The following is a 27,714-nucleotide window of genomic DNA, read 5'->3' as shown; positions in this document are numbered from 1 at the left end:
GGGATATGGTGGGCCACGAAGGACACACCCGAGCCATCCTTCAAAGATACCTAGGGGCGTGTTTATAGAAGATAAATATACCAAATAGGTCCGCATTTTTCCGGCCTGAGCAGGTGGCGCAGAAGTAAAGTTCGAAACCACTCCTTCCCTCGGCAGCAGCTAGTGGGGCTCTGGGGCTGCGCTTAAAGAACCGGCGCCCCTGACTTTTTTTTTTCCCTTTTCTTTTTTCTTTGCGGCAGGCTGCCCGCCATGCCCAACTACTCAAAAATAAATTATGAGCATTTATTAAATAATGATGCTCTATAAATATGTTGGATTGTGTGTCCACAGGTGTTTGTACTTTGCGTCGTAATAAAATGACGGTAAAAGGCTCCGCCCACTTCCTATCCATGTCTCACCATGCAACGACTTTGTGAATGGACTGGAGAAGTGTAGTGGTAGAGTCCTCCGTCAGGAATAAGATATGTGTGTCGACTTTTTATTCTCCCTTAAAATTATTATGCCATAACGCTGCACAGAGCAGCTCTGCTAACAAAATAAAACAAAACTATGTTGTTTTGTGCATAACAAAGAGCTCACAATTGTGCAGTCAAAATGTAAACTAAAAGACGCCGAGCATAATAACAAAGACAGATTTCACAGCTGCTCTGTTCCCAACTTCTACCGCGTGACTGACAGCCTGGAGTTTGAAATCCGCTTTGTAACCATGTCTCTGAACAGGTGCCATTTATGGTCCTTATACACACACAATACGGTAATATTACGTTGAAGCACAGTACCTATCACTACAGTGGTGTGATTCAGATATTCAGCCTTCAGACCACCAGCCACTCTATCTCACACAGTTCTACTCAGCCTGGGTGACAGAGAGCAGCTATCTCATCCACCCTGTTTACAAGAGGAGCCTTTCCAAAGACACTGGCTTATCGGTCCATACAGCGGCAAGGGCAAATCTCCACCTGCTAGTTTCTGCACAAGCTTTTATCACACTGGACCCACCGTTTACAGGTAAGACCATTGAAATGGAGTTTCAGCAAGTGTCAGTAATGTTAAAGTGGCTGTGTGGAGTAGCACAACCACTGCTACTATAACACTTTTCACATGCATTTGTACATATTACAATGTCTTTTACCGTCTTTATGGTGCTAGCTTAAAGTCATGCTGTAAATGTTAGCTTATTTTGTAGTGAAACATATTAAATCAGTGTCTCCTAAACATTTATAATCAGGTTTGAGTCTGGCTGCATTGACTTTTGAAGATGCAAATTTAGCATGATGGCTGATGGTGCTGTGTAAGCTTCTACTTAACCTTCTACACTGTCAGAATAGCAAAGAGGAGCACTGTTGCTTCATCCTTAATACTTTAGAGGAGAACTGGATTGCAAATCAAAAGGTCCAAAGTACTGAAATTGTTGGTCATCCTCTGTGTTGCCACGGTCTTCACCCTGCTGTTATTAGGTCTCATCTCAATAACATACATTTCTATACAGCTAAGCCTGATGAGCGATGCCTTGTTGGCTGACATTTATGTCTTTGAGCGTGAGAACTTTAAGAATTGTAAAACCACATGAATTTGACAAATGTCCTTTTAACCGTCAGCTCATAGTGAAGTACACTGAGCCACCCTGAGCTATAATATCAAAATAGAATAGAAGCTGCTACCTTTGTCAAGAGTGGCTGGATCTGAGTGCATACTTGTCAATGGAAAATTGTACTTAGTAGTCAGTATAATCTTTTAATGATATAAGTTTCCATATATGCTTCGAGGTGTATAATCGATTGTGTAGTGATAGGATGTGTGATCTGTAGAAGGCTGCAAAGACTTTTATGTGCATTCCAGGGTGTTCTGGCATTCAAACTCACATCCTGGGAGCATGGGAAAAGGGCATACCTTCTCTTATTGTGTTATGATAGGATAAACGTATCTATGTCTGTTTTACTCTAAGTGCATTTTGTTTAGATGAACTGCTGGACTTCCAGACCAGCAGGTTTAGGGAAGTCATTTATGGGGTCACACTCTGACCCCCCCCCCAGCTTTCTTGATGAGGAAGAGCAGCTGTGCTGTGATGTCAGCTTCAGCTGCCCAGCATGCACACCTGAAATGTTGGCGGTTTCAGTTGATGGGAACAGAAAGCTATATCACTTTCAGCAAAACGAAAGGTGCTCATTGTTGATGTTCTTTGTTTTTGTGTTTTTATGCATATATTTATAAAAACCTTCCATGGTTAGACTTTATTGTTTCTCTGATGTTGCTCTGATGACCGTGACTTTTTTGATGGCGTTTTTGTTGCTGAAGACAGCAAAGTGTCTGCATTTGTTGTGTATATGAGATAATAGTGTATATGAGACACACTTGACAACAAAATTGATTAGGATGTGAAAAAGCTACCAGATACAAGTTGTCAGCAAGTTATGGCTGACTAACCACCCTGCCTTACATCACTCTGGGCTAATACTGTAAAAAGCAATCATTAGTTTTCTTTGTAATATCAGATCATTTGTTTTGATAAATACATAGTTCAGTATCAGGGTTCATATGAGCTATTTTAGCAGTAATTTTACACCTCCACTATGATAGTATTTAGCTGTTAATCATGTTAGCAAGGAAGCGAGTTTGTAATTCATTCTTAATTGTTTTCTTACAGGCAGGGTAACGACATGGTGATAAATGAGTGTGTGGGCCATCTGCTGAGGACCAAGAGCTCAGGACACTCAGACGGGGGCGTCGCAGCAGGAGTCACCGTGCTCCACAATCCTCTGCTGTTGTGAGATGTCACACTCCTGCCTGCACATACAAACCACAGTGAAGTCAAAGTTCCACCTGCACCTCCACCTGTTCTTGCAACAGCAACACTGATAGAGGTGAGACAGCAGAAAAGTCCTTGTTTATTTTTTGTAATAAGTTAAGGAATTAAGTGAAGAAGAGTGATTAAATAAATTGTTTCTTGCATTTTTGATTTAACGATTGTGTTTAGGATTATTTCAGAAACATGTTTAGAGGATCTTTGTAAGCCTGTATTTCCTTTAAAAGAAGGGAAGCACTTCTTCATTCTACAGAAAAGGTGACACATTACAGATGAGTTCATAAAAAGTGTCTCTGTCACTTTTTCTTTTTTACTGGAACAGCATGGTAAAGTAGGCCTAGGCTGCCATCTTGTGGCAGTGTGTTGTTACTACAACATATGAAATTGCGTTTCTATTGGAAATATAATTCAGCACCACCGAGCCTAAAATTATTATTGCCTCAAAGGGATTTATACTCTGAGCTATGGGTTTTTTGTTCTTTTAAATGTTGTTCTAAGCAGCCAACAAATTGTTAATGCATGATTAAAGTGAATTGTTAATTTATGGTTTCTGGTTTTACTATAAACAAACTGGGGACGCTTGTGTTTTCTTTCTTCCTCAAATGATCAGATAAGACTTGATTAAAGGAAATAATGCAAAGGCATTTTGCTGTGTTCACAGAGGGTCTTGGGGGTCTGTATAAACAGAAAGATGTTGGCGATGGTGTGTATGGATTTGAGTATTACCCCACCACATCTGGAACATATTCCACGCAGCTACACATGGGCATGCAAACAGTACAATAACTGGAATACTCCAACTTGCCATTGTGACTGATCATTCTATGCTCTGTTTAGTCCCATGGAGGCTAAGATTGGCACTGAGGCTGGCCAGCAGAAGGTGAGGGCCTGGGGTCCTGGACTGGAAGGAGGCGTTGTTGGTAAATCTGCTGACTTTGTGCTGGAGGCTATTGGAGACAATGTTGGTACAAGGGGGGTCCTGAAAGCATGTGCTGATCAGCTTCAGTTTCTTCTCTGAAGTTGCTCTATTTCTCTTCAGGTTTCTCTCAGACCAAGATTGAATGTGATGACAAGGGTGATGGATGGTGTGACATGCGCTGCGGGCCCACAGAACCAGGTGAGTATGCTGTCCATGTGCTCTGCAACAATGAGGACATCCAACACTCTCAGTTAAGATTAGTTTTCATGATTGTTGCCTCAAGACCTGAGATCATGGTGGTGGGCTTGTGATGGACACACTTTTCATGGCTGAAAGCTCTCCTGTAGAGGCTAAGCCCTCTCGATCAACAACACACCTGCCGCTAACTACGTGTGTCTGCCTTAAATATCCTCACAAACTCAAAATGTGACCTCTAGCACCAAACACCTGCTGCAGTTCTTGGTGTCAGAGGTGACACACAAGGTATCGGGTTTTAGGTGCAATTACTTTTTCATATAGGACCAAGTATGTTTGGATCGCTTTTTCCCCTTGAAAACTGCCGTTTAATATTACACATTCTTGTCTAATATTATAAATGTATTGATCTGAAACGTGTAAGTGTGACAAATATGGAATAAGATACGAAATCAGAAAGGAGGCAAATATTTTTTCACAGCGCTATAGTCTGTAAATGATCTTCTTTGGCTGTAGTAGATCTTTGACTTGTTCCTTTTTTAATTGTTTGTTTAAAACAAACAATACGTACGGTCCAGGCTTTCAGAGCAGTGGTCTGGCTGTTGGAAAACCCACTGAATTCTCAGTTGATGCCAAGCAAGGAGGAAAAGCTCCTCTGAAAATTATAGCCCAGGTATATCTGGCTTTGTATATGACCACAAATATGTTAAATATATTGCATGTACTTTATTTTTCAGAGTATGAGTCGCACTTAAAATCCTTTAATTGTGCACCTTATGTATGAATTCTGGTTGTGCTTACTGACCTTGAACCGATTTTATGTAATACACGGCGCTCAAAAATCTGTCAAAAAATGTTTTAGTACGACTTTGGTAAGCTACGAAGTCGCACCGCTTGATGGATTGTCGGAGCGTCACGGTTACGTAGTCAGGAGCCTCGCGGAGTGATACGCACTGCGCTTCAACATAATATTACTGTATCGTGTGTGGATAAGGACCCCAAAATGGCACCTGTTAAGAGACACATGCTTACGAAGCGGATTTCAAACTCAAGGCTGTCAGTCACGCAGTAGAACATGAGAATAGAGCAGCTGCGAGAGATTTCAACATTAATGAATCAATGGTACAGAAGTAGAGGAAGCTAGAAGAAAGAGTCGAGTAAAGTTTGACTTATCTGACTGTTTTGTTTCGCTTAATGCGTTTTATAATCCAGTGCACCTCATGTATGAAACCAGACCTGTTCATCAACAGTGCGCCTTATGGTCCGAAAACTACGGTGTGTTAAATCTGATTGAACTAATCCCTTGTCTTCTGCACAGGATGGTGAAGTCAATTCTGTGGATGTCCAGGTTAAGGATAATGGCAACAGCACATACACCTGCACCTACACCCCACGTAAGCCTGTGAAGCAGACTGTGATGGTCTCCTGGGGAGACTGAGAGTCCATTCAGGGTGAGTATGCACTCACACACACTCTCACTTTCACTCTGGCGTGCAGGGTTTGTCTTTTCTTCTCACTGAAAAGTCTCTTGAGTTTTGGTGTTTGTGCCCACAGATGAATATCGGAGCAGGCTGTCATCCAAACAAGGTGAAGGTCTCTGACCCTGGAGTGGCAAAGACGGGCCTCAAAGCCTTCCAGCCGACATACTTCACTGTTGACTGCTCAGAGTCTGGTCAAGGTAAAGCTCCATAAAACTGTGTGTGAGAGTAAAGAGCGCAAACATGTTCTCATGTCAAAGAAATATTCCAAACAACAGTAACATGTTTAGAAACAGATATTACAGGGAAACTTATTTAACCCACCTGCTGTTTGAGGCTAAAAATGACTGTAGAGCATTACCTGCAAAGGTAACATGCTAACACAGCCTTTGTCCTCTGCCATCAGGACAAAGGCTGTTTGGGTTTAGGCTATTCCAATGACACCGTTCAGGGTCAAAGTGGATCCTTCTCAAGGCAGAGGGACCAGGACTCAGCCGCAGTGGTAAGAATACCTGTACTGCCGGTGATGAGTGTCATGATTTTCTAAGTTTTGTTATTCTATGTAGATATAAAGAGTATACAAATCATGACAGGAAAAGCTAAGGCATTAACACAGGAGCCTTTGGTTTGCATGTTACTTTTTCATGACACTGACCTTTTGTGCATCTGTATCCCTTTCTTTTTTGCTGACTTGCTTTCTTTTATACTTTTTATTTGTTAATGTAAATTAGTTGTTCTGTTTCTTAAATTTTCATATTCAAGCTCAGTAGGGTTGTGTTGTTTCTTTCCACTCTGAATTAAGGTCTAAATGATTCAGTCATGTGAGGAGCAAAGAGAGGAAATGCAGCCCTTCCTTATTACACACACAACATCCTCACAGATACAGACACTTACTGTGCTCCTACATATGTGCATGATATATTCTGATGATAACATAAATTTGCAAAAACTTGATTTTTTTAATGTTATGTTTCAGCTGTGTTCTTCTGTTTGTCTGTTTGTTGTTTTTACAGAAGCCATTTCAGTCTTTTTCACTGAGCCTATATTGACCATCTGACCTGTAAGCAACATGAGGAAAAACTCATCAGTCCTTTTATATAACCTAATGTTATTGAGCTAAAAACAAACAAACAAAACTTGGTGTTGTAATTACCTACCCTTAATTTGATAGTCAGTGGGATGTGTTCCTGTTTTGCATTGTAAAATGTAATTTGTACTTTTATGTTCAACAATAAATTAATATATGATGTAAATGATTTGGGGAAAACTTGTTTTTGTTTTTATCTTTAAATTTAGTGATTGCTGAGTAAGCACTGATTGCTTTAACACATGATTTACTGGTTTAGGTTGTGAAATGGGTCTGTCACAATGCTAGATGCAGAATGAAAGTTTACAAAAAAGGAAGGAGTGTTGTAAGTCTGTCTGACCTTCATAACTAAAAACAGAATTACCGCTCCTCACAGCAGACAGATGGGGGTGTCCCGATTAAGTTACACATGCTACAAATATCCCCCAGGAGCTGTTACACTGTGCGGTCTTTAACCAATAAGCAGCAGCAGCTGAAGTGTGACTTTGCAGAGGGAAGGGACACGAAACCTGCTGCAGATATGAGCCAAGGTAAGGCAGAAGAAGAAAAAAATCCCTTGTATCTGTGGATTTTAACACCTGCAGATTAAGATGCAACTTCTGCTCTTTTTAAATAAGTGTCACTTTAAATGTCACAAGTAAAATGTGATGAGCAGGAATGGTAACTGACATTAGATCTGGAGCATTAGGTAACGCTCCATCTGCACTGGGAAATGCTTTGCTGATGATTTTATATGATTTATTGTCTCTGAAGATACTTTTAGTGGTAGTTGTTTTGCCTTTGACAGTTTTGGACATTGAGCGCTATGATCTGGACATTAAGAGCAACAGCAGAAGCCATCACACACAGCTGTGTGGAGAGGAGCGTTTGATCGTCCGGAGAGGGCAGCCCTTCAACATTATCTTACACCTGACTGCTGGCAGCAAGGACTTCAAACCCGGTGAAACAGGCCTCACGCTCATCATTGAAACGGGTACTACTAATTATTGATTGTACGTACATGTGTGCGCAGTGTCTTTGAATGCATGCATGAGTGAATCAGTAGTTATTTAGGGTTTATTTGTCTGTAAACCGGATTTGGATTTACTCTTTATGCCTGTGTCTGTCTCTCCAGGTCCACTACCAAGAAAAGAATCAGACACTAAGGTTACCTTCAGTATAACTGACTCCACAGTGGACACTGACTGGAGTGCGTCTGCCACTTATGATCCCTCTGGAAACACACTGTCATTGTCCATCTCCTCTTCCCCTGATGCCCCCATTGGGGTCTATTCTCTGACTCTGGACCAAAATGGGAAGAAGACCAGTTTAGGGCAGTTCACTCTGCTTTTTAATGCTTGGTGCCCCAGTGAGTACATGAAGTTGTGTCCAATTGATTTATGATAAGTTATTTATATTTTGGGTTCAGTGTCAGTCCCTTTAAACGTTGTCCACTACATTTATATAGTATGTGGACACTATAAAATTTTCTAAATGGACAAATGTAAGGCCGTAGGGCAAGAATTGGCCCAGTGAAGACTCCAATCCCAGATGGATGTCACTGGAAAATATGAAGGAGTTATAAAATTTCACTGTATTTTTATATATTTTACAGCTTTTTCTGCTAATAAAACCCTTTCGCACAGTAATACACAAACAATAAGATGACAGAAAAGGTCTTGTTTACGCTCTCGTCTACTATAGAATTTTTGGTTTAAAAAAAGATAACATTTTCATCAATAAACAAAAACTTTATTTTTTTTAATTACTGGGCAGTGAGCTACCAGAACTTTTGTTTACATTTCTGATGTAGAAAACTGTTGTGTGCTGTAAAAATTACACTCCTTTGTCTTATATTAAGAGATCTCAGGGATTAAATGTGTAGTTAAATGTCTTTACACTGACAGAAAGTGCAGTTTCACTCGTCCGGCCTACTTAAGATCAGAGTGGCGTGTATGCGGCTCTCAGTGTTAAATGAGTTTGACCGGCCATGGTCTAAATGTTTTGGTGCGCCAACAGGAGATGCTGTTTACATGCACAGTGAGACAAAGAGGCAAGAGTATGTTCTAGCACAACATGGGCAGATCTACAGAGGAATACATAAAAGAATCAAGGGGACACCCTGGAACTTTGGACAGGTATCAAAAATGCCATAAATCAACAGATTAAGTAAGGGTTGTGCAAACATTTTGAAACATATCTCCTTCTCCTCGGTTCCTCTGCAGTTTGAAGCAGGAATATTGGACATCTGCCTGAAGATTCTGGATGAAAACCCTAAATTTGTGTCTGATGCTGATAAGGACTGCTCTGCGAGGAGAAATCCCATTTATGTGACCAGGGTGCTGAGCGCCATGGTAAGTCTGCTTTTGTGTATGAAGGTTGGTATGTATGAAGGTTGGTTGTGTCTCTCCTTCACTTATGACTCATTTGTGTTTTTTTGGTCTCGTCTCTTGCACTCAGATTAACAGTAATGATGACAGGGGTGTCCTGGTAGGAAACTGGGGAAAGATTGAAGATGGCACTCATCCGGGAGAGTGGATCGGCAGCGGGGGCATTCTGCATCAGTGGGCAGAAAGTGGTCCTGTCTGCTACGGCCAGTGCTGGGTCTTTGCTGCAGTTGCATGCACAGGTTGACACATATTTTCAGTGCTTAAGAGTTTGCTATCTATTGGTTTGTTTATTGATTGGTTTAGTTTAATTCAGAGTAATAATATAAAGTTAAATAGAAAAAAAATGTCTCTGTTTTTTATTTTCAAGAACAATTAAAATAAACCAATAGTTTGTGAGAGCATGCGAAGGCTACAGAGAATCTGTTTCCTTACAAACATCTTTCATCAATCCAGGGTCTTTTAATTAGAGCCCTAAATTTAGTCTCCTTTGTTGTTCTGATTTGCTTTGTGTGTATTGTTTATCTCCGATGACAAACTCTATCTCAGGCATGTGCTTCATGAGCTGTGGCTGCTCTCTCTGCTTCAGTGTCTCGTGCTCTGGGCATCCCGTGTCGAGTGGTTACCAACTTTGGATCAGCTCACGATACCGATGCCAACCTTGTGATAGAAAACCTGTATGATGAAGATGGTAAAAGAATTTCTGGAGGTGATTCAATATGGTAAGCACACAATCATGATTATTACAAAGCTGTTACATATAAGTTGACTATATGTATGTCTTGTTCAGTACATTCTGCTTTATATTGCCTCTGTTGTTATCTATCCTAAATGCTCTGATTATTTTATGGTTTGAAAATTGGTTGCACTTCTTTCATTTTTTACATTTTTCCAGGAACTTCCATGTTTGGGTGGATAGCTGGATGACTCGTCCAGACTTGGGCCAGAAGTTTGATGGGTGGCAAACCAGTGACCCAACCCCACAGGAAACAAGTGAAGGTGACAAAGAAGACAAGAAAGAAACACAGCTAAAAATATTTGTTAAATTCTTGAAAAGGGGGCAGGAGAAGCAACAATAGTAGAACCAGGAAAAGAAAAGGCTGCTGTCAGCAGACACAAGCTGCTCACTAGTACCTCTAAAAAAGACATTACACAATCAAAACTCAGGCAAAGCACAACATGAGTTCACCACTCTCAGGGCTGGCCCACACACTGAGATCAAGTGGCTCTTCATGAGCTTTTATTTTAATAGGTGGATGATTGGTCCACTGAACTCGGTTCCTCAGTGGAAAAGTGTGACAGCTGAGATCAGGGAAGACACACCCAAGACCTGCCAGGGCTGTAACTCAATTGGTCCTAATAAGTTAAACTCAGAGTCTAACTCAGAGTGGTTAGTTTTGTCTTCTGGCGCTGGTCATGGTTTTAGGCATCGTTATGGAGTAAATCACGCCTCTGACAGCACTGCGTGACCTGTTCACATGATTCAGCTCACATGTGTTCTGGTCTCTCTGACACGAGAAAAAATGTTTTTCAACACAAGAGATTCAGCCTTTTGTCCTCTGTGTACATGACCATTACTGTGAATAATCATTTTTTATTGCTGTTACGCCGACATCAAAGCCTTATTCTGAATGTGCGTCTTCATTAATGTCTGTTAGGTGTTTTCTGTTGTGGACCAGCTTCACTGAAAGCCATCAAGGAAGGAGAGCTGACGCTAAAATATGACGTACCGTTTATTTTTGCTGAGGTGAGAAAATATCCTCTTCTGTTTAGCTGTGATGCTTTTATTGGTGATGCGGTTAGTTTTTTTAAATTATTATTATTTTCAACTATCTTAAGAAATACTGTGTGCTTGTAAATGAAACCATTCCCCTCTGTTGTGGTAAAAAAAAAAAAAAATCATGCCATTGTATGTTTGTTCTCAGGTTAATGCCGATGTTGTGGACTTGGTGCTCTTGTCAACTGGACAGTTTGTCAAGTTCAGTGGATCCACAAAGTCTGTTGGATGTTTTATAAGCACTAAAACCGTGGGCTCAGATGACAGGCGTGACATCACACACCAATACAAATATGCAGAAGGTACTGCAGAGTCACATGAGCAAAACCATGCAAATCCAGACTGCAGATTGATTTAAATCTCTCTCTAGAAGAAATTGATTTTTTAACATTCTGACATTGCGTTGTTGCCTCTGTCCCATCTCTAGTTTTCTGTTTTTGCATTTAATGTTCACCCTCATCTGTTTTTGTCTCCTTTCCTTGGGCTTTGTTGTTTTTTTCCTAGTTTAGTTTTGCATGTGGTATATGTTTCTTTGTTCCTCACGAGCTTCTGTTCTTCTTCTTCTGTTTAACTGCTGTCCCTATACCTGTACTCCAACATGTCACATTAACTATTTAAACAAATTTGTGGTTTTAAATATGTGTTTCCCCTAACAGGAGAATGGAGCCCATGCTCTTGTCGTAAATCTAGCTTAAAATGCGAAGACATACTGTATTTGTCATCCCTGGTTGTTCTTTCAGGCTCTAAGGAGGAGAGACAGGTGTATGAGAAGGCCCAGCACCACAACAAGCTGCAGCAGCGAGGAGAAAAGCCAGGGCTCCATCTTAAGGTATTTTACTGTTTATAATTAGTGGATTGGGCAAATATTGTAAACATATTTAAACCTATTGTATCTGTATAAAAATAAGTCATAAAAAGAACCTACTGGACATTATGAGAAATCTTCTGAGAGGATAAGTCAACTGTGTCTAAACTGTGAATTCACTCAAGTTAAAAATAATCAACACAGGTATGACAGGCATAAAGTGTATATGTTTTTCAAATATGGGCTACACTTATATTTGTAAAAGTGATTCATGGATATGACACAGGTACCCTAATTGACTTTTCATCTGCTTATTTAAACATTACAGTGATTGTGTGCAGCTTTTCCTTTTATTTTTTATTTTTGAAGTAACTGGAATTATTCTAGGCTAAAAGTAATCTAAAATGCTTTTTTAACTGAATTTTAAAAAGAAATCATCTTTTAATTTGCATTTAAGATCAAGCTGGCTGACAACATGATGGTGGGCTCAGACTTTGAGGTGTACGCCATCCTCACGAACAACTGCATGGAGGCAAGAACCTGCAACTTTCTCTTCTTTGCCAGAGCAGTTAGCTACAAAGGAAAACAAGGAGACAGCTGTGGAGTTGCTTCAGATAAGGTGGAAGTACCCTCTGGAGAAGGTTAGATCTGATCTTAGAGCAAAGTGAATTCAATGATATGACACATCTATGTAATTCATTATTAAGGCCTCAGTGATAGCAAGGCCACATTTGTGCCTTTGTCTAATTTGAAAAACTCTCAGGCTGAAAGAGCATTAAAGTAGTCGTAGCATTTTTCATGTGATTTCAGAAAGACGCTTGTCTCTTAAACTGGAGTATGAGAGCTATGGGACAGCAATAACATCTGACAGGCTGATCCAGCTGTCAGCCATCACCATTGACAAAGAGACCATAGATTTTAATAAGGCTGAGAAGACCATTGTGCTGGATGAGCCAGATATAAAGATCGAGGTAAGGATGAATGCACATGAGAAAGAAATACATCAAATTACATTTAAATTAAATGTATGTTATTGTTTTGAGTTGTAGCTGCATGTTAATAAGTTAATATGCTATTAAACCTGGTCATGTGGATAGCCTAGCAGTCCAGACTCAGATTTTTTCCAAAGCTTTGCAGGCACTGATACATTTTGAGGCTTATCAGGAGTCTGGATTAGTGTTCATGTCTGTTGCAACTTGCACTGGAATAAAGTGTCAGATTTAGCTTGATTTGCTATGAATCAGGATAAATGCTGGATTGTGTTTTTCTTTAAACATAAGTCACTGTTATTTAACCATAACCATTACACTGTGATTTTGTATGTACTGTGTCCTTAAGTCAAGCCGCAATAAAAAAAAAACATTACATGTCGTCCATTCTCACTTCAGTGTTTTTAAACGGTTTTCCTTCATTATTACCTTAATCTGGCTCATGTTGAAATACTGGATTTCCATTTTTTTTCTTTTTTGTTTAAATCTTAAATTGTATAGTTGCATGTGTTATGATCATTTACACTATTAAAAATGAAACATCTATTCCTGAACTGTTCACTGCAGCTGCTGGGAGAGGCCAATATAAACCAGTCTGTGATGACAAAGCTGACTTTGTTGAACCCTTTACCAGAGCAGCTGCAGGACTGTAGCTTCACTGTAGAGGGGGTCAGCCTCACTGACAGCAAACCCATAACAGCCAAGTATGTATTTATATCTGTAGTTCCGTGTAGTAGAGGAAACTTCAAAGCAAAGTTTTAAAAAAATCTTTTTTTCACAAATGTGACTTTTTGTAATGAATCATTTTATATATAATACATGAAATAAAAGCTCAGAGAAAAGCAAAATAATAATAATCTGAGATCACTCATTGTATATTTAATGATTTTTTTTTTTAAGGATTGGAGCTGTGGGCCCCAAACAAGAAGCCAAAACCACCATTGAGTTCATTCCAACCAGTGCAGGTCCCAGTGTGCTCCTGGTGAATTTTGATAGCGACAAACTGAAGAACATCAAGAGTTTCCTCAATGTTGTCGTGAAGGAATGAGTCCACCCAGAATCCAACAGCTCCGATTTTACTTGTTGCTGTTTCAGTTTAATCACAAAAGCTGCTTAAGCAGCTTAAGATTACATATGGCCCTTCTTAAAATCTAATTTATATTCACTAACACTAATACTTCACTAATACACTTGGTAAGCTTAAACAGAATATTCCATCAAGCAGTGAAAGGCAAATACTAACATTTTAATATTAGGGGTAATTTTGGCGCTCATCTTCTTGTAGTTATATCAAATAAAACTTGTCAAAATGTTCCCAGAATAATAAGCACTGGGTGGTGTCAGGGAGGCTATGTCCATCTTTTATGTAGAGGTCTTGAATGTGTCTCCATGCAGTAGGATAACTGGTGTGGACACTTGAATATATGGATTTTGTGGATTTGTTTTTGAATGAATTGGTGGTGGTTGACACCTCTTTGAGAAGGAACATTTTTATTGATATGTGATGTCTGTGAAGTCCACATATGTATGTTGCTACTGAATGAGCAATGTAGTGTTTTACACTTACTGTTTATTATGTTTACTGGTTATTAAATGTCATCTCTCACTTCTTAAAGCATTGATTATTGAGATTAATCTCAAACTTCTAGTATTAATTGTTCTTAATATTTCTGATTGAGTACATCTGAGGTTGTGGTGCAGCACCGTATGTGAGTCCACACAGTGACTAGGGATAAATGAACAAACTTTCAGGACATCGTCAAGCACTTCTACTCAGTTAAATGCCAATAGCAGAGGTGTAGATGCATAGAGAGTTTTATTTGCACAATAATATAATTCATAGTGCGATGAAGCTTAATCACTCCTTTTTATCCTCTTCCTCAAAGGGGAGTTGCAGGGAGTTACGAGGAACAGTGTACTCAGCCATATTGTTCAGCCCGTACACCACACAGCAACTCAGTACACTGCGGGAGATCTCCATGTCACAGGCAACAGACCAGACCCCAAGCTTGACATTGTAGTATTCAACATTAGAGATGTTGATGAAGTAGTCGTAGCCCCCTACAACAAACAGGCAGTCATCAATCACAGAGATGCCAAAGTTGCTGCGGGACTTCAGCATAGGGGGCATGTCCAGCCAGGTGTTGGTGTGGGGATCCTATGCCTCAACAGTCTGCAGAGAAGCAGTTCCATTGAAACCACCTACCTACATGAGGAAAAGAGACATTTGAAGATGATGAAGCTCTAAGCAGATAGAATAGAACTTTCTTGCACACGCTGATTGTGCTTACTGTGAATATGCGGCCTGCAAAGGCTATGGCCCCGAGGCCGCTGCGCCTGCTGCCCATACTTCTGATCAGTGTCCACTGGTCGGCTCTTGGGTTATAACTTTCAACCGATGAGAGACACTCAGTTCCAGTGAAGCCACCACAGATGTAGATCTGGAGAGATAAATATATGTAAGGTACCATGTAGACAAGTATACAAAAACATGAAATTAATATATAGCACACATTTTGAAGGACACAGATAATACTGTATGAAGTGATGACAAAAAGCTGTATTTCTAAATCGGCAAAGTTGAAACTATTTTGCCTAAATTAAGTAATAAAGATGGTGCTTTATCAAATTTCACTGTATGTTAGTGATGAGTGATGATACAGCAAATGTTGGTATCAGTCCAATACCAAGTAAATACAGGGCCAGTATTGCCGATACCAATACTAGTGTAGATACAATCTAACCTATAAAGGCAGCTGTAGAAGAGAGCAGTGTCATGGTTTATGAGAATTGTCGTCAATTTGCAAATACTGAACACATTTTAATGATTTTTACTTTCCACAATAATGAGTTAACGCAATAAAAACACACCTTCCAGCATTTCATGTATTTTGAAACTGGGTTTTTCGGAAACCTGAAATGTAAATGTGCCTGTCTCTTAAACACTGAGTCAGCTTCTGCTGTTTAAATGTGATACAGCCTAGGCTATCAATAAAATAGAGCTAACAATCAATATTAAAAGTTTGAGACATTTTTCATTTTGCATGTTTGAGGTATACTCTCTTTTCATTTCCAAAAACAAAAACCAAAAAATAATTTGCACAATTCCGTACTGAGGAGAGAAACAAAATATCGATCCTATCATAGTTGTATCCATCTAATACCAATATCAGGTGATAGCGATACTATCAATATTCGGCTCGATCACCTCTACTGTGTGTTTTTCTCAAAAAATAAAAATAAAATGAAAGCAGCACCACGGTCCTAGCCCGTTTGGCTCCCTCTGCCCCCCGCCCACACACACACACACACACACACACACATACACACACACACACATAAAACAAATTAAGGATTGTACATTAACATAAAACTGTTGTCGGAGCTAATTGATATTAAAATCTGTAACATAATGTATTGTTTGGAGTTTACTCTGTTACTGTTACTATTTTTACCATTTCTTTTTGGAGCAACTGTAATCCACATTATTTCCTTAGGGATTAATGTCTGTGAAGGTTCTCAGTCATCCAGGTCATCGTAGTCAAAGTCACTGAAGAAGCTTCTCGGATGAGAGGTGAAACGTCTTCAAGCAACTTAAAGAAGTCCAGACGCTTTTCTTTGCAAATTCCTTTGACTTAGGGATTAATAAAGTATTCTGATTCTGATTGTTTCGGGATGACCTGCCATTATCCAATGACACATCTGCTTACCTGTATCTTTTGCTCGTTTCTCCTCTTCTTTTCTATTTTTTCTAAACTGAGCACCTGATGGCTTTGAACTTTTCTTGTCCATCTTCCATTGGTTTTAATTTTGCACTCCAGTATGAACACAAATCCCCCAACCCGAGGATCACCACAACATAACCTAATAGGCCTACACCTTAGTTCACATATTCACTTTGTCTAAGGTGTATTTCTGGGATTTCGCACAACCCAGGATTCAAATCATGAATACATAATAGGCTTGGATTTACATCATTATGAATGAAATGTGCTCTATTTGGAAGCAGCCGGCACCCCTCCCCTTTCGACAGGTTGTGTGTGAGACTTTAAATCATCAAACTGTAAATTATAAATTGTTATTGATCCCTTTACCCCTAGTCCTAAAGTGTATATTTATTTTCTTACTCTTCTTATATTTATTGTTTGTTTACTTGCACTGCTGTAACTGAAGCTTCGTCGTCTCGTCTCTCTATATACTGGACTGTATGTAGCGGAGATGACAAAGTTTACTTTGACTTCAGCAGCGCGCAGGCGCACCGAGGGCTCTCGCGCTCACTTTTCGCGTATAGAATTTCGAAAAAACATCGGTGCAAATTATAAGTCTGTATCATAATGTCTGGTGTTGTCGTGTCGTTGTTTTTATTTTGTTTTATTTTGTGAGTTGGTTATTAGATGCCGCTCCAGCCAGCCAGAGAATCCCCCGCCGCTCCGCCCTCTCCTCCCTGTGCCGCAAGCAGCAGGCGCACCTCACAAACGGAGGGCGCCCTTACTCCCAGCAAATGGGCGATAGAAAACCGATCGGTGCCTATGCCATTCCCAATATGCGCTGGCTGATGTCGGGGCAGCATGAGTACGAGCAATGGTTTTTTTTTGTTTTTTTTGCCGATGCCCGTGATGCCGCCCCCCACCACGATGCCGCCCCGGGCAACCGCCCGTGTCGCCCGTATCAAAAACCGCTACTGCCACCTACCTTGTGGTGGAGGGTCGTGCAGCTCGCATCACTCCGTTGCTGGTGCATGGATGCAATTAAAGTCCACTGGTTGGTGCTGGGCTGATAGCGTTCAACACTATTGAGTCTGCTGTACCCATCAAAACCTCCCATGGCGTATATGTACCCATCCATGGCAGTTACGCTGACGTAGCAGCGATATGAATGCATTGGCGCCAACTCCTGCCAGGTGTGTGTGGTCAGGTCAAACCTCTGCACAGTATTGAACTGCTCGGTGCCGTTGCAGCCACCCACACAGTACACTGATCCATCAACGAAAGTGACACCGTGATAGACCCGGGGTACTTCGCTGACATTAGGTATCTTCACCCAGCACTTTGCACCAATGTTGTAGGCCTCTATGTCATTGATGGAACTGTCTTCACTGCAGCCTCCAACAGCCAAGATGATGGAGGAGGGCAGGCGAGGACGGGCCAGAGGGTCGCAAAACATGCGGTCAGATGTGTTTGACCTGAGGTCAAACATAGTACGGAGGATAATTACTTGACACTCTTCACTATTCCTCACTATTTCATTTCCAGTTCGTGTGCAGAGAGCATCAGGAACTCATCAGAGATGGTGACGACCGCCTCGAAATGGTTCAACATGAAGAGTAAGGCCTTCATCAGCTGTGGGTTGTAGTAGAAATCTGTAAACCCCCAAATGCCGATGCAGTTCTGTGGGGATATTTGCTTCTCCATGAAGTCGCTGCAGGCTTGCATGATGCCCGATATTCCAAACCTGTCTGCTGCTATGAAAAGCTCTTGCACGTTGTCTGTTGTCACAGGAAAAACCCCAGTGTAGGCAAATTCAATGATGAGCTTCACTGTGCCAGGTGTCACATCGGGAATGTCAAAGATTCGACAGTCTGGGGCTGACCAGCGCGCAAAGAGAGCTCTGTGAGATGAGGGGGAAAAGTATTAAAAATGAGGTGTTGCGCCACCCACATGTTCATACAGCATCACGCGTCATCAGTATGATTTATTTTTTAACACCAACCCCATTATATGTATTTGTTCGTTCAAATATAAACAAAGTGTGAGTAACAAATTGCACAAAAACGCCGGATGTTGAGTCGAGTTCATATATGCAAATTGATTGGAGCTTGTTTCATAAAATAGTGCTTTCTCCTTCACGAGTAGCTCACAAATTAGTACTCCAACCATGCAGCGATACACAGAAAGTCAGAATTGACACTTCAGATTCAACTGGTGTAAACACTTGAAACTTTTATGCACTGATTTACAAACGTAAACAATTCGTAAACCGGTGCATACAAGTCAAGTTTTACATATTTCTTCACATATACAGTGTTCATATAACTCAGCTCACCAACTTCATGAATCAACAGTCAGCTTGTTCTCAAACTTTTCTCAGCCCATAATCACACTGCAGTCATTAACTCACCTGAAATACTCACTACAGTTACTCAAGATGATCTTGTGGACTTGAAATTCAGCGCCGGCCACTCAGATCACGGCGTCACAAAGCTGTTGAGCCAGGCGGAGCTCATTATACACCAAGTTATATCCACTCCTTTTTACTCTTCGATACGAAACTTTTCTCCCTTTTCCGACTTTTCAAACAGTTCTTGTCCTTGCAATGAGCTGAATGTGAGTGAATGTGATGTGTCAGAACGAAAGGTGACTTCATAGCATCACTGTGAAGAACAGACATTTATCACTTCCTTCGTACATGCACAAATGTGTGTGGTGTAGTTACAGCAGTTTGAATGTCAATGAAAGACTCATGTTTATACTACTGTTAATCAGCACATAGAGAATACTGCTCTTGATGACATTTCATTTTATAAACTTAAAAAATATAAAATATTACCAGATAAATATTGCTAGAAGCTCAGTTGACTAACACTACTAATACATAAAAACACTTTAAGACACTTTAAGTCTGAAATAACATTAGAGGTGTTTAAAAAGACAAAACAAGAGGCAAGAACACAAGAATTCATGATTAATGGAAATAAATAAATAAATAAAAATTTGAATTAGCTTCTTAAATTGAGCATTTGTTAAACTCTACTTCGAGTCACATGCAGTTTTCTGTAGTCAGGACTCTTCCTCCACCCTTACAGCTTCTAAGGAGTATGAGAAAGGGTCTGTTCCCCTTTCATCTTCCTGTGATTTTATATTGACATCCACCGTCATATCTGTAATATAATATTTAAAGTAGGGAATTTCTTAGATGGAGGATACACCAAACCTAATGAAAAGATCCTAGAAGGATAAGGTCCACTACTTAAATAACTTAAAATTATAACAGAAATGTAATCCATGGTGTCTAAACTGTTTCCTCACTGCATTAAATGAAAAGCTGGAAAACTCTGATTTGCACATATGACTTTTATTATTATTATTATTATTGTGTATTATAATTAAAACCCATTTTTAATTTAAGTATGTATATTTGCATTATACTGAAATTATGTAAAATACACACAGAATTTGTTCAAATGGTTCCAGTTTATTGGCATCCACTGAATCACTTTCATTACAGAAAAAACATTATCCCTAGTGGCAGAGTCCTGGTAGTACAGACTGATTCTATAGAGAAACACATACCACACAGCAAGTCAGTAAGAAAATATCTAAGTGTTATCTACAGTCAAGCACATCTGGGTTAAAATGTTATTGAAATCTTTCCTGGTTTTGGTTTTTATCAGATGAACATGAATTAATGAAATAATGGCTCCACTTTAATGTTCGACATCCAAAATCCAAAAGTTTATTTTGACATTAGGGCTCATGTTAAAGCCCAAACATCTGTTTTATGACCCCAGTAATGACTCTAACGAATGCATCCACACCTTTGGTTGAACAAACGCTGCAGAAAACTGCTAATTTTCACCTGCTCTTTGAAAGATTTCATGGTTCCAGACTTCCAGGAGAGGCTAATCTTTTTACTGCAAAGGTTTTACATGAACAGCATGTCTCAGCTGAGCGTTTGGAATCAGCAGATAAGCTACAGCTTCTACAATCTTTCTTTTATATAAGGAAAAAAAAAAATCACCTCAGCTGCAGCAGCAGGACTCGCCATGTGTTTCTGAAGACGCTAATGAAATGAGCAGTTTGTCTAGTTAAACATCTCTGAGCTTTTTATCATAAACTTTTTCAATAAATGCATTTTTCCTTTGTGTATCAGACAACTGAAAATTAAATATCAGTTAAGCAAAATGACAGATGGCCTTCTCGCAGAACTGTTCCTAAAAGGCTTGTACCAAAATAATGACTTTGGTAATTACCAACTTTTCCTGACCTCAATATCTAAATAAACACATTTGTTACATGATGGATCACCCGTGAAAAAAAACAAAAACAAATATGAAAGGGATGCAGGCGTGAACCTGTTGAACACGATACAGGCAGGTAGAACTGTGGAATATTTAATAATTATTTTTGATCAATCCAATGTGGCTATTTAATGTCGTTAAAGTAGAGAACGGTCAGTTCATTTCACAATAACATATAACCTAATTAATGCAACTACGCTACCCTTTTATTTAACTTTTCCAAACATGTTGTGATCAGTATATCAGCAAATGTCGTTTTGTGGCTCGTTTATCTTGACACTTCTTTTAATGACGGCTCAGTCCTCCTGATGTCTTCATTTATTTTTATTTTTGCCTTCTTATCAATTACCTTTTCAAAAGATACAGCAATAGTTTTTTTAGTTTTAGCATTTCGATGATCTTTTTTCAAACGTGCAGGATTTCATTAGCAAAACTCAAACTGTGCCTCTTTTCCACTAACGAACATAATGAGCTTCATCATATTTCAAATGAAAGCATGACAACAGTTCTTTTGAACCTTGTGCACCTTTGTATCAAAATAAGAAAAATCCTTACATACAGGAAAATAAAAAGTCCCTTGTCTTTAAAATTCCCGCCTGAATGATTGTATCCCACAAATCGCATTTTTCAGACTCTACCAAGTGTTACTTTAATGAAAGCGCTGTGTGTGGCGTCCAGTGAAACAACCAAAAAAGCAACACATACTGAAGTGGCCTGATATTTTCTCTAACTATACACACACAATCAACAATCTCTCTAATTTGTCGATAAAAACCAAGCAACTGAAAGTCAAAAAGTAAACCTAATGAATGGTACATCCTCTTCACAGTGTAGCCACAGGCTTTAGGAATTAAGAGGGCGGACAGACAGCCTTTGCTCACTGAATCCGAACTATAACTCACAGCCAGATGCTTTGACTGATACGTCCTGACCAAGTTTACGTCTAAGCTCCTCCTCCTAAATCACTGAAACTTCCAGCATTTAAAACAAAATAAAAGCAATAGGAAACTTGTTCCGAGCTGGTGAAGTGGAATCCTTGACGATCGAGAGGGTATGGGGGGAAGAAACAAACAAAATAAACAAACTGACAGAGTCTTTATTCTCCTCTGCAGAGCATTCTCATTTTACCAAAAGCCTTCCTCCTCCTCGTCCTGCAGGTTTGAATTAGCAGGTAGGCTGGCGACTGTTAAGAGGATTGACCACACGTGTCCTCTGGCTGGAGACATTTCTGTAAATCCAACGTGGAGCTGAGATTGGCTGGGGAGGAGCACACGGGAGACTTCGTTGAGGCAAAGGGTGCTCAATCGGTGGAGAAGAGGTCGCCTGCTGAGGGGAGCGGGGCCAGACCCCCAGTTACGTTGGGCAGCAGCGAAAGGTCAGGGAGACTCTGGATGTGGGACTTGAGCTCCTTCCTCACCTGAGTCACCCTCGCCAGTTTCTGCTTATACTCCTGCCGAAAACATGACGACATGCACAGGTATGAGCAATTTATACCTTTTTTAATATGAAAAAATGTGAAGCAGGAAACAGAAGAGCCAGGCAGTAAAGAAGGGAGATGACCTCTAAAGCTGGACGCACCAAAATGTCAGTAAAAAACATCAGAATTGTATGTAAACGTAAACGTCCAAGAATAAACGTCTGCCAACTGTGATAAGCAGATCTTGCTTTTTACAGTGTGCTGACTTTCTCACCTCTTTTATTTCTTGCCATGTCAGTAGAAATAAACATGTTTGCAGACAAATATAAAAAGCTGTTTTTATTTCCTCAGCTAATGTGAGTCACTGAACTTGACCTCAAACAGATCGGGGTGTTGTTACCTTTAGGTATTTTTCCTGCAGTTATCTGTGAAATAATATGGCATGCTGTATGGTAACTGCTATAATGAGTTCAGACATCTGTACTTAACTCTACACAAGTGTATTACAGGTTTTGCGGCTCCCTTTATTAATGAGACAAACACAAGCATTCAAACATCCTTTTCTAATGATTGTTGCGCCTGTCGGTGCCTTACCTCTAGTTTCTTCTCTCTCTCCATGAGTGCCTCCTTCTGGCTGCTGATGTATTCAGTGAGCATACGTGCTAACTGCCGCCGGTCCTCCAGCTCTGCGGCCAGGCGCCCGTTATATTCCGCCAGCAGCAAGCAGGCTTCATCCACTGTTTTTGAGAGCTTGTCTGCAGCCTCTTTGTCTAGAGTTGAGCCAAAGTGTGTGTTGTTAATGTCAGAGTCTTAATTTAATCCGAGGTTACTCGAGATAAACACGCTCCTCTACAAGGAGTGCTTGATTGCTATATATATATGTTCTGTCCTAATATTTTTTGATTGACTGTGAGTCGTTTTGGGAGGAACAATTCAATTACACTGAAAGCAGAGATAAAATAATCTAAGCTCAAGCTCTACAAAGAGATCTCCTGAGGCTGCTCTCTCCTTAGCTTTCTGTGGTCAGTGTGGTACACACCATAGAAGACACCTACGATGCTAATTACAGGGCACAATCTAGTTTACCTTGGCTCTTTTCCACTAGTACCGGTACCTACTTGGCTCAACTCAACTGTACTCTACTCGTTTTGTCTCATTTTTCATTATAATCAACTACCATCTAATGTGGATGGGGTCATTATAGGAATTTGGCTGAAACTGCTGGGTTTAAAAAAAAGTCTGTTTTGAATTTTGTGAAGGAGTCACTCTCATGACTCACCGAGTGACACCACTGACTTGCCAATTGGCAGCATGCAGTCTGTTAGCATGACATTTTTGGATCGATTCAGCTCGCTTGGAACGAAAAGTACCCGGTACCAGGTCCTACTATCAAAAACCATAAAAGCCGAGTCGAATTGAGCTCAGTATGCACTAGTGGAATCAGTCTTTTCTAGGGGTACCATCATTTATACCCAGGCCAATTTCATTAGTTGTTTAAAAAAATGATTCTGCTGAACGACAATTTAAAAGCAATGTCTGATTTTCTTTATGTTTTTTGTTTTAGTGTTATTACTTTTCTCAGTTTCAAGTTATTATTTTAGTTACCACTGTAGGTTGTTCTTTCTTTGACAGAAGGTTACCAACAATTTTGTCCAAAACCGAGCTGAGCTGTCCAAGCCTTACCTGTGATCTTCTCCAGCAGGGAAACATCCTGGACTTCCTGCGGCAGCGAGGCAATCTTCTGACGAACAGCTGCGTCGCCTGATGCAGCGTTCTCTAAGTCCTGCAGGGCTTTTACCAGCTCCTCTGTCTGCACGTGTGCCAGAGTGTGTTTGAAGACAGGAGACAAGGAAAAAAAGGAAGTGGGGGAAACAATAATAAGACATCAGTGAGGAGGGCAGTCCAAAGACAAAAATCCCAGCATTTTAACATGATCTGAATTAAACGTTGGCATCTTCACCAGCTGAGTTGCTGAGGAATCTGCGTTGCGAGGAGAAGTGTGGCTTCTATAGTCGTTGTCATCATCGTCCTCATCTTCCTGGATCTTTTGATAGCTTCTTTTCACTGGCTTTTTTTCTTCTGCAGAGTGAAGTTTGGAGATAACAGAACAGAAAAAACACATCATGAGGTCACTAATATGTTTCCTTTAACACCTATGATGGCATACTGATATCAACAGGATAAACACCCAAAATGTATTCACTGTTAGATAACATTTTGGGTACTTGAACGCTGCTCTTTCTGTTGTTGTGTGATACAAACTCAGTAAAATCCTGCCATTTACCTGCAAATGCAGGCATGTCGACACACATGTTGTTAACAGTGAAAGAGTGAAAAGAAAGGCTTCCTGTTTGGAGAATTATTCAGTCGTAATCAGTGTATTCACTCAGACACAGCCCACTGATACAGTCACCTCATAAATCATGACAGCTCTCTAACAAACGTCCACAAAATGTGACTTCTTTCAGCACTGGTGATCCTGGCCATGGTTTTAAAGTGAAATGCTGTGATGTCAAACGCATCGTATACATTTACATACACCTGTGACAACATGTTATGTAATAGTCATCTAACCTGAAGGCCTGGGACTGTTTGAGTCTTCTATGGCGAGTTTGAGCTGCTGGATGAAGTCGCTTCTGTAGAGGTTCCTCTCCTTCCAGATGTTCAACAGTCTTTCCATGTGCTTTTTACAGTTCTCGTCTGCATCACTGCAGGGCGACGAGAGGAACAACAGAGTTCAGCACACAATAAGGGAATAACAACTTGTTACATAAAAATTTAAAATTTAAAGACGTACAGGACATGTATGACAAAAGATAATCGGGGCTGCAGAGGTCCAGATAGGATCTGCTGTGCTTAATAGAAAAGCATAGCAAAACCACAATTCAAACAAATTATTTCCCATGCATCTACTTCCCCACACAGACTCACACACATTTACTACATTCAGGAGAGTCTAATTTGGAGCTGACTCAGAGAACACGGTGGTCACCATTAAAATATACCTGGCAACATGGGAGCAGGCATCGACGAGCACAGACTCAAAGTCTTTGGTGAACTCGGGGCCTTTCTTCTTGCTGTTCTGGATGACATCATTAGCCAGATACAGGAATGTCAGCTTCCTGCTGCTTTTAGCTGCAAGATACATGAAAAATATCTCATTTAAAACGTTAGCTTTAACAAAATTAACAAGGAAAATTCACAGAGTGATTATCAGTTTCTCACATTCAAATTATTTTGAGTTTGAGTTGCAGTTTGAGTTTTAATTGGCATATTTTCCCTTCATCATGCCCATCTCCTTTACTTACAGCATAAGAATTAGGAAAAATACACTGTTAGTCGCAATAAAACTTGATTTAGTAGCATTTCTGTTCTTTCACACCAATGCAAGCTGACCATCTATAAGGTCTTAGGGCAGGGGTGTCAAACATAAGTCCCACGGATCAGAATCAGCCTAGCACAGATTCCAATTCAGCCCACTGGACAGCTTTGGAAAATGCAGAAAGGTGCATAATATGTGGTTTATAGGTTTTCCTACTGAGAAAGACCTCCCCCATTACTGTTCATACTGCACCAAAGTAATTAAGCAACAGATAAACAATTAACTGAGAGAAAAATATATTTTTTTTCCACAATGCACTATAACAGTTTTTTTTACAATAGGTCCACAGTTTAAAAAAGGCTATTTTCTATTAACAAAAAAACAAACAAAAACAAAACAGTACAGGACAGACTGGGCTGTAAGATACCAGAAGTCATCCTACACATTTATTTCCTGAAACTAAGATAATGCCATGGATTAAATGCACAGTTAAACTTCTTTGCACTGACAGAAAGGGGCTTTGCAGTGTGCTGTACGTGGCTCACAGCGTAAAATGAGTTTACAGTCTGTGCCTATGTCATGGCTTAGAAAGAAATGCATGTATTAATGCATGTACAGTGTCCTTTACTTGTTTAAGTTACCAGCTCTCTCTTTGGCTGCAACACACAACACAAATGTGTGTGTGTGTGTGTGTGTCAGATCTCACCTTTCTTCAGCTCTCTGTGCCACACTTTGACGATGAGGGCCGAGTGTTTGCGGTGGTGGATGATCCACAGAGACAGAGTCTGGACGCTCTGCTGCGAGCTGCTCAGCTCCGACAGCTTCTTCTCCAGGGCGGACTCAGAGAAGGACGACATGCCGGTGAGTGAGTGTGCGCTTCCCTTGTGACCGGACCGACTCCGACCAGCTCTAACGCGACTGAGCCCCGAGCTATTTTGGAGAGACCCGCACTGTCATCAAAACTGAAGTTGTGCTGCTAACTTACAGACAGGTAGCATCAAACTGCTTCCCGCTCCTCCCAAACGTTACCTTCCTCCCAGCTTCCTGAATTATCGACCAAATCCGCTAAAGCAAGCCTGCGATGAAGATGAGCTCCTTTATCAGCAGCTGCTTCTTCACTCACTCCAGTGTTTGTTTACAGCACCAGCTAACGTTAGCCAACCGAGCTAAGCAGCCATCTGCAGAGCAGTGCAGCCCTGTGCTAGCCTGCTCTCCAAACAGACTCTGAATACACAGAGCTTCTGTAACACGCCGGATTAATACGTGTCAACCCACCAGCATAAAAAACCCAACGACGAAGCGCTAACGGCGAAACTCACACTTTGGCTTTGGTCGCCTAACTCATCAAAAAGACTTCTTTCAAAAAATGGCAGCTTGCACTTTCACCTCGATGTTCGCGTCGCATGGTAGTGACGCAAACAGAACCGGGCATCATCATCATCATCTTTATCCGGGGATGAAGGCTATTTTGTTCATATCGCCACTGCTTAAATAACACAGAATTTTTTAAAGACACTCAGTATCATCTGTACCTTCACGAGAATTTTGAGAAATATGTCTCAGTATTTTTGATGATTTAGAAAATATATATATATATATATATATATATATATATATATATATATATATATATGTATTAGAACATGTAATAAGGCTATAAGGGGGACTGAAAGTAATTCACTAAAGTTGTGTATTTTTGTTTATTTTTTACTGCAGTTCAAATGCATTAAAACAGGCAATTTTACACTGTCAGATCAATATTTTGATTAGATTGATAGGCCAAAAACAACGGGAAGAGGAGAACATGATTGGAGCTTTAGTTATAGGCCAAGCAGGCCATTGTTTTGTTGTGTTATGTCCAAAATGCCTCTCTTCCACTTTGCAGTTTGACCGGCTGATCTTTTAAAAGCTGTAAGACCCGAACACTTCTGTTTTATTGCACCAGTTCAACACAAAGACATGACAAACAGTTGTTATATAGGACTATAGTTAAATGTCGTACTATTTTTTTCTTTGTGTACCAAATGATTAACCAAAACGTTGCCCAATTTCAGTCTATACTTAGCTGTTTGCAATTCACTTTATGTAATAATAAAGAAGCATAAGAGTACATTAATAATGGCTGCTTTACACGTTTTTGGAAGGCTGAGAGGAAGAATTACACAGAGAGGAGTCACGTTGGTAAAGGTCAGAGTCTTACTCATAAACCTTTTGCCATGAGTAGATTTTTCTTGTGCCTGTTCTCAAGCTATGATTGCTTTAACTTGGATCTATTACTCATGCAGCTCAGTTATTAAACTGACTGCAATATGTCATTAAAAGACGAAACAGAGAGAATTTATCCCACTTCCTGGCTCATATGGATATATTAACAAATACCTTTCTGTTAAAAGTCTGCATATTGTGTGCATGCCATCAAATCTTTGTGTTTGTACAGAAATTTGAATTTACATGGCTATTTGACTGCATAATACAGCGGATAATAAAATGCACTGTATTCCTGTTAAAACAATGGTTTTTCCCTGGATCTAAGCAAATT

At 40.1% G+C, this 27,714-nt stretch overlaps 2 protein-coding genes and 1 pseudogene across 7 annotated transcripts; 1 reads left to right on the top strand and 2 right to left on the bottom strand.

Annotated features, from left to right (window-relative positions):
• Positions 1–755: 755 nt before the first annotated feature.
• Positions 756–14,028, top strand: LOC116318994 (protein-glutamine gamma-glutamyltransferase 2-like). 5 transcript variants are annotated; one of them, XM_039604051.1, is made up of 26 exons: positions 756–1,008; positions 1,960–2,159; positions 2,645–2,861; positions 3,465–3,506; positions 3,641–3,723; positions 3,843–3,920; positions 5,236–5,368; positions 5,472–5,595; positions 5,802–5,897; positions 6,409–6,455; positions 6,742–6,807; positions 6,912–7,012; positions 7,270–7,455; positions 7,597–7,830; positions 8,481–8,599; positions 8,687–8,815; positions 8,922–9,090; positions 9,438–9,570; positions 9,744–9,847; positions 10,507–10,595; positions 10,774–10,927; positions 11,366–11,454; positions 11,888–12,071; positions 12,241–12,401; positions 12,987–13,123; positions 13,320–14,028. In XM_039604051.1, the coding sequence occupies exons 12-26, from the start codon at positions 7,003–7,005 to the stop codon at positions 13,465–13,467; spliced, it is 2,046 nt and encodes a 681-aa protein (XP_039459985.1). In that variant the 5' UTR covers positions 756–1,008; positions 1,960–2,159; positions 2,645–2,861; positions 3,465–3,506; positions 3,641–3,723; positions 3,843–3,920; positions 5,236–5,368; positions 5,472–5,595; positions 5,802–5,897; positions 6,409–6,455; positions 6,742–6,807; positions 6,912–7,002; the 3' UTR covers positions 13,468–14,028. The 5 variants fall into 5 exon arrangements, with proteins under 5 accessions (XP_039459985.1, XP_039459986.1, XP_039459987.1 ...); XM_039604052.1 differs by lacking the exons at positions 1,960–2,159; positions 3,465–3,506; XM_039604053.1 differs by lacking the exons at positions 756–1,008; positions 1,960–2,159; positions 2,645–2,861; ... (1 more) ...; positions 3,641–3,723; positions 3,843–3,920 and adding an exon at positions 4,541–4,590 and having other exon boundaries at positions 5,472–5,504.
• A 249-nt stretch (positions 14,029–14,277) lies between these two features.
• LOC116318976 lies at positions 14,278–20,015 on the bottom strand (annotated as a pseudogene).
• rprd1b (regulation of nuclear pre-mRNA domain containing 1B) lies at positions 19,591–26,591 on the bottom strand. Of its 2 annotated transcripts, XM_039604848.1 has the most exons (8): positions 26,205–26,591; positions 25,882–26,105; positions 24,859–24,988; positions 24,428–24,561; positions 23,814–23,932; positions 23,537–23,663; positions 22,448–22,623; positions 19,591–21,886 (listed from the first exon to the last, which is right to left on the bottom strand). In XM_039604848.1, exons 2-8 carry the CDS (start codon positions 26,030–26,032, stop codon positions 21,737–21,739), a joined length of 987 nt encoding a protein of 328 aa, XP_039460782.1. In that variant the 5' UTR covers positions 26,033–26,105; positions 26,205–26,591; the 3' UTR covers positions 19,591–21,736. The 2 variants fall into 2 exon arrangements, with proteins under 2 accessions (XP_039460782.1, XP_031594050.1); XM_031738190.2 differs by having other exon boundaries at positions 25,882–26,591.
• Positions 26,592–27,714: the final 1,123 nt, after the last annotated feature.

The sequence above is a fragment of the Oreochromis aureus genome, linkage group 20 (genome assembly GCF_013358895.1).
Source record: "Oreochromis aureus strain Israel breed Guangdong linkage group 20, ZZ_aureus, whole genome shotgun sequence".
NCBI lineage: Eukaryota > Metazoa > Chordata > Actinopteri > Cichliformes > Cichlidae > Oreochromis > Oreochromis aureus.
Note: the sequence above shows the minus strand (reverse complement) of the source record. Positions and strands in the feature narration are given on the sequence as shown.